The sequence below is a fragment of the Mercenaria mercenaria genome, chromosome 6 (genome assembly GCF_021730395.1).
Source record: "Mercenaria mercenaria strain notata chromosome 6, MADL_Memer_1, whole genome shotgun sequence".
NCBI classification, from domain to species: Eukaryota; Metazoa; Mollusca; class Bivalvia; order Venerida; family Veneridae; genus Mercenaria; species Mercenaria mercenaria.
Genome location: NC_069366.1, coordinates 46,198,839 through 46,206,261, shown reverse-complemented (window position 1 = coordinate 46,206,261; position 7,423 = coordinate 46,198,839). Strand labels below are relative to the sequence as shown.

At 35.3% G+C, this 7,423-nt stretch overlaps 1 protein-coding gene across 1 annotated transcript in view; it reads left to right on the top strand.

Moving 5' to 3' along the window:
- The first annotated feature begins 33 nt into the window (after positions 1–33).
- LOC123549017 (phosphatidylinositol glycan anchor biosynthesis class U protein-like) overlaps positions 34–7,423 on the top strand; it is a 32,909-nt gene continuing 25,519 nt past the window's right edge. The window contains exons 1-3 of the mRNA XM_053545742.1: positions 34–187; positions 4,407–4,471; positions 4,988–5,059. Coding sequence (XP_053401717.1) covers positions 52–187; positions 4,407–4,471; positions 4,988–5,059 — 273 coding nt within the window. The 5' untranslated portion in view covers positions 34–51. The remainder of the gene's footprint in view (positions 188–4,406; positions 4,472–4,987; positions 5,060–7,423) is intronic.

Sequence of the window (7,423 nt, the reverse complement as noted above, 5' to 3'; positions counted from 1 at the left end):
TGTATGACAAAGAAATAGTTTGGTGATGTCATTACCTCCATTTTGAAGAGTATGGCTTCAAACGTCGGCCTCGGTGTTTGCCTTGCGATTGGCGTAATTTTAAGACTGTCATTGTTCAGAACAGACATTCCACAATGGTTTTCAAATCGCGTGGAAATAAGTAATGCCTTGACATCTTGGCAGAAAGGTTAGGTCCAAATTAAATGAAATATAATCCTTTGTAATATGTTTTCGCGACATCAAATCATTATCTTTTTTGCATTGTAAAGGTAGAACTCCTGCAAGAATGTCTGGTGACTAAAAACATAATGCTTTGTGTTACCCGATAAAACAGCGTGTGTCTTATAATAAACTATATACTATATAGGTACAAGTCATTTATGTTATTGTACGACTGGAAGAAACCATGGAGGTAATATAGAGATGGAGTGCGGACGAAGGCACTTCAAAGGTACACTGTGCGGCACCGCGGTTTTGTTATCCTCTGATAAGTACCTGTCAATCAGTAGCAACAAGGTGTTAATCGTATATCATGTTGTTCCTTACGGAGTTTATCGAGTGAGACCCGATGAACAGTCGTTATAATTCGATAATGAGATCGGGATGTTCCGATATTTTCCGTTTAGTAACTACCTGACGCTTCAAATACACACTCTGACGTTGTTTTGGAAATATTGACATCTTGGCAATTAAAGTTGACGAAATACATGCATTTTCATGTCACCCATGGTCATGCAATTATAATTGATTTACATCAAATTTGATCTTTTTGGAAAGACTTTATTGTAAATGTTACTTGTGGCAAATAATGAATTACGAAAACTAAGATTTTGAAGGGATTTTCTTTTCCATTAATTCAAGTAACAGGACTGTGGAGTGATTCTGACAATGACTAGCCATATTGTCCACGTGAACACCCGAATGATAGAGAAATGATTAATTGCGAACATGTAAACTGCGAATTTGAATGGTGGCACTATTCGTTTGCCAATTTGAAAGCAGAAACTTTACCGAAGGGTCCCTGGATATGTCCAGAATATAAAGACAAGAAAGATATGAATACGAACATTCACTTTATAATAAATGAGATTATAACGTAATATTACTGACCTACAAATCCAATTTTAGCTGTACAGAGCGTATATGGATATTAAAACAGGTCTTGTCAATATGCTTGTACATTCTAGGCGAATAAGTGAAATGCAAGGCACATATTTAAAAAATAATAATAATAATAAAAAAAATCATGTGCATCTTTACAGGCACTGACCTCGAGATCGTGCGACAAAATTGCGGAAAAATGTTCCACTTTAACCGTGAGATTTTACACCAGCTTCCAATCTGCGAAATAAATTAAATAATCGAATAAATAAATAGATGTAGAGATAAATACACGAAGAAGGCGTTTGGTAACTGAATAACTACTTAAATAAATAAAATTTAAGTTATATGAACGACTTACATAAACTTGTAATCAAGACCAATTATATAAAATATGCAGCCTAAAACATGGTCATTATTTAAAATGCTCACAACTGCTCGCGTTTTTGATACCCAGTAAATGAAAACTTGATACCTTAACTTTAATTTAGCCTGTCTACACTTTTTAGGAAATTTTAGGAAATCTAAAAGAATTTAGTTTAAAATGATTACATAGAAAACTGTAAACGCTTACTTTAATGAGTCACTGTTATCTGAAGAGTTACAATATCACAGAAACGCATGCTGTAAGAAGTAGTACATTTACTCTACTGATGAATCCCCAGCAGTGCGCATTGTTTGTATTAATTAGTTTCAAAATATGACACGTGCGCATATGTCACCCACAACTTGCATTTTGTTGAAATTTTAATGCATCTGCTGATTTACGATAAAACCGCGGTGCCGCACAGTGTGTTCAAAGGATTATGTTAATTACATGTGAAATGGTGATACTTAAGTGACTGTGCTGATATATCTCGTAGGATTCTGAAAGGAGCTCAGCAAGGAACAACATGTGGTATAATAAAAGATTATCACCAATTATCTCGTCCGCACTCAATCTCTATATTACCTCCATGAAGAAACCTAACTTTCGAGATCTGTAGGTCAGTTTGTACCTAGCTAAAAAATTTCAGCTCAGAGATGTTTAAATGCTGTTACGGATCTCTGAGCTGAAACGAATCCCGTACTGAAACCTAACCAGGAATCGTGCCAGAAGTCTGTCATGCTCTAATTTCATCAAAAAAATTCGAATGAAATGCAATGGACTCATTTTTAACTTTAAAATATTTCTAATCCATTTTTCTTTTGATCTGGCATAAAATAATCAATGCAACATAATTTGAACACAAATTATACACACAAGTTTCAAATTGGTACCCCTGTCTGCAATATTTTCTCCGCCATTGCAGTTGTCACCTCTACTCTTCATTTTGAAAACCAATAGGCGGTATAGAATCTTTATTAACTGACCTTTTCTGAGGAAATAAACCTTCTAAGGTATGTTTTTATGAATTTTATCAAAAATGGTTATATTTATGATTAAATCAAATGCATAATTAGGTAAAATTTTGATAATGATTTTCAAAAATAACCACGTGCTTTGAACTGTTGCATGACATCATCAGATTCTCATGAGAGACTGTGCGAAATGTTGCGGTTTGATACTGGTTAGATAACCAAATGGGGTTTCGCCATAACTTAATGGATGCGACCATCAGAAAATAAAAACAGCGTCAGTTAAGTTATGGTAGCCAGAAGTAGTTTGTACCTGATGTAACTCCTTTTGGAGACACGAGTTATTAGACTCTTGTGCTCCCCTCCTAGTTGTGTATCCAGCCACTAGTAATATTTCTGGGTTGTACCATATACTTAGTGTCTGAGTCTCCCATAAAATCGTCCAATCTTATCTTAAATGTATTTAAAGATGGTACTATAAAACTATTTTGGCTGGCAGTAAGCTCCTTTCTTGGACTGTGCGTACTGAGAGGAAATGCCTCCTTTAGTTCACGATTGCTTGCTCTCTGTTATTTTCTTTCCATTGTTCTTAGTAGGTTTAAGCACAAAGAAAGTTTATTTTATAAGTTTCAAGCATGTCTCCCCTAAATCTCCTGTGTGCTGAACTTGTTAAATGAAGTTTTTTCAGTTTTTCAATAAATGGAAAGTCTCTACCACAATGAACTAATTTTGTTGACTTGTTTCACATTTGTTGTGTATGCTGTTCAACATCTGGCAACCAGCTAAACATTTGGTCGGCATCCCAGCAATGCTAGGATGTAATAATGCCAGCTTATGCTTTGCAGCACAGTCATGATAATCTATTAAACACTATAATTCAGATTTTATGAGTACTGTGAGGTACATAGGAACATTACACAAGGAAGAAGATTAGGCTTTTGCATAATAGCACACTTCATCCAAATTTGGTTTGATATGGATTTCCTTTTTTTCCCCATAAATTCTCTTATAATATAAGACCAGTGCTTTTTCCCACTAATTTGGGAATGGGGCCGGGGCCTTTACAGTTGGGAAAAATGCGTCGTAAAATGCCTAAATTGGAAATTTTTAAAAGTCATATTTGTTATTAAAATAAAGGTAAAGGTAAATTTTAGTTACCGTCGCATTGTGGAACAATTAACATAAGCTCTGTATAGAGTTTTTTAGCGACCCTGAAAGTTAAAACCAATTATACCTTACCCCCAGCAATTTGCTGGTACCCATTTACAGCTGGGTCAACTGAGGCAGTCGTGATAAAGTGCCTTGCCCAAGGACACACCGCAATGGGAGTAGCAGGATTCTCACCTCCGCTCTGTAGGAAAGCGTCTTAGCCCTCTCGACCAATGTCACATTTAAGAAAAAAATTGCCATAATTGATCATTATGCATTAAGTTAGCAAACTGTCTTGTGTTTCAAATGTTTAGGGATCAGTCTTGTTTGAAAAAGTTGGAAAAAAACATCAAAAATTTAACTTTGGGAATTTTAGCTTTGAAATTAGGAAATAAACATACTACATTGTATTTGCCTTTGGGATTGGGGCCAAATTTCGGCCCCAAATTGGCCAGAAAAAACCCACTGATAAGACAACTGATACCATTAATATTCATAGTACATCATTCTAATCTATGGAACTGTGAGCATGGTAACAGGAACTGATTATGTTTTCAAAATACATTCAAAAGAAAATCACACATTGATACCCCAAAATTTCAAAATATTTCACATTATTTTATGCTACTGGTATTTAAACTTTAAATTAGTTTTTAAACAGAAGCAAATAAACATCAACAGTTTTACAACAAAAGAGAATTTTAATGACAAATGAAAACTAGAGAGGACACAATCATGTTAAGTCTAGATGATTCTTACTTAAAGAGATAGAAAGGATGTTTTTAGAACCATGCTGATGTCTTACTTATCTCTTTCAGCTTTGGATGGAATTTCTCTGGCAGATAACGACATATCACCATACAGTGGGGACCTCTTCCATGAGGTTTGTTTTTTAAAACATTCATATTTATGCTGTAACAAATAATGATGTAAGTTAAAGGAAAATGTTTTACAATATAATAAAATGTAACCTGTCTACCTAGTCGTTTACATGTATGCATCAGGTCATGGTAAGGTTACAAGTTGTAAATTATAGTACACTGAAGAATAATTCATTTATTTCATCACCAGGTCGAATAATAAATATGTATTTCCTTTATCATATTCAGCTGAAACAGGTATATATCTGCTCAACTCAACATGCAGGTGTCTATTCAACTCAACAGACATATATCTGTTCAACATACAAGGTATATGTCTGTTCAACTTCACAAGCATATGTCTATTTAATTTAAACTGCCATTTCTTTATTCTACTTAAACAGGCATTTTTCTCTTTAACATAGTTATGTCAGTAACATCTCTGTGGAATGCTTAGCATTTATGAGTAAAATTTATATGTGAGTAAGAATTTTATCCAGGAATACATTTTGTAACCAAGATGTGTTTCTACATTTCAGACTCCTATCATGCTAAGAGTTTTCAGTTTTGTCACCAAGTTGATGCCAAATAAAATACACTATTTCTTTGTGGTAAGTTTTTAGCTCGACTATTCGAAGAATAAGTAGAGCTATCCTACTCACCACGGCGTCGGCGTCACACCCTGGTTAAGTTTTTCGTACCAGTCCACTTTTTGACAAAGTCTTTTGAGATAAAGCTTTGAAACTTTCAACACTTGTTTACCATCACCATGTCCAGTTGTAGGCAAGAGTACATAACTCTGTCAAGCATTTTGACTGAATTATGGCCCCTTTTGACTTAGAAATCATGGTTAAGTTTTTCGTACCAGTTCATATTTTGGCAAAGTCTTTTGAGATAAAGCTTTGAAACTTTCAACACTTGTTTATCATCACCGTGTCTAGTTATAGGCAAGAGTACATAACTCCATCAAGGATTTTGGCTGAATTATGGCCCCTTTTGACTTTGAAATCTTGGTTAAGTTTTTCGTACCAGTTCATATTTTGACAAAGTCTTTTGAGATAAAGCTTTGAAACTTTCAACACTTGTTTACCATCACCATGTCCAGTTATAGGCAAGAGCACATAACTCCATCAAGAATTTTGGCTGAATTATGGCCCTTTTTGACTTAGAAATCTTGTTTAAGTTTTTCGTACCAGTTCATATTTTGGCAAAGTCTTTTGAGATAAAGTTTTTAAACTTTCAACGCTTGTTTACCATCACTATGGCCAGTTGTAGGCAAACGTACATAAATCCATCAAGGATTTTGGCTGAATTATGTTCCCTTTCTACTTAGAAATCTTGGTTAAGTTTTTCTTACCAGTTCATATTTTGTGTAAAGTGTTTGACATATGGCTTTGAAACTTTTATCACTTATTTATTATAATAGTCTTTATCTGTAGGAAAGAGTACATAACTCTGTCATCTATTTTGGCTGAATTACGGCCCTTTCTGGACTTGGAAATCTGTTCTCTTTCATACAAGTCCATGTTCTGTCAAAACTACTTGACATATAGCTTTTAAACTTTGAACACTTGTTTATCATTATGATTTCCATCTGTAGGCAAGAGTACATAACTCTGACAACTATTTTGGCTGAATTATGGCCCTTTTTGGACTTTGAAATTGGTTCACACTTTGCCATTTAGTGCAAGACTTATTGAAATCCACAAATACTGGAGTATTGTTATTCTAATCTATTTTTTTCTTTTGTTTGAATATCTGTGTTAATATTTTGACCCCATTCTTCAATCAATTCTTCAAATAGTCGAGCGCGCTGTCATCAGACAGCTCTTGTTAAATATTTACTAAGGAGTATACTGGTATACCTAATTTTTATCTTGTCTGATTTTTGAAAAAATCTACGAAGGTATTGCCGTCACATGATGGTCAGCGTTGGTAAAAATTTTTGTTTAGGGCCACCTTTTCTAAAAAACTATAAGAGCTACAGCTTTGAAACTTTGCACACTTGTTTGACATCATTAGGGGACTATGTAGGCCAAGAACCATAACTCTAACCTGCATTTTGTCAGAAATATGGCCCTTTTTGTACTTAGAAAATCTGAACTATAACTCTTTTTTCCTACATATTGGCCAGCATGGCCAGCACTTGCAGACGAGTGATGGCACCCACAGGCAGTGCTCTTGTTCTGTTGAATATTACAAAATGATATTTAGGTAGTCTGTTGTTCAGGTCAAGTTAGGAAGCTATACAGCTACACGTAGCTTGCTGAATGTCAATGGTTCTACCCAGGTGCCTGCCCTTAGCAGAAATATTGCCTAGAGAGGCACATGGGTCTTCCTTCACCAATAAAAGGTAGGAAATTGCCCTTTGAGAGGAATTGTGCACGAATACCAATACATGTGATTTAAAACCCCAAAAAGACACAAGTCTTAGCTTTTATATCAGAATGTTTAGTTTTAAAAGTGGTAAGAGTCAGTCCTAAAATCTGTATGTTGAAGTTTTGAAATCACTGTACTTTATTTGTGAGTGTTTAATGTAAGCAAGACACATCAGCTTGGTTAGTATAAAGATACACGACAAATGAAAATTCACTATAGTTTTTGATAAGCTTATAGAAAACTAGAGTTGAGCATTTACACATTAACAACTTTGACCTGGAACCTTTTAACTATATGAAGTGTTGGATTTAGAAATTTGGTCAGTTTTGTTATTTAGTTCGGTTCACTTACAATGGATTTACAGAGAAAGACCTAAGGGTCCTCCGTGGCCGAGTGGTTGAGGTCGCTGACTTCAAATCACTTGCCCTTCATCGATGTGGGTTCGAGCCTCACTCGGGGCATTGAATTCTTCATGTGAGGAAGTCATCCAGCTGGCTTACGGAAGGTCGGTGGTTCTACCCGGGTGCCCGCTCTTGATGAAATAATGCACGGAGGGGCACCTGGGGTCTTCCTCCACCATTAAAGCTGGAAAGTCG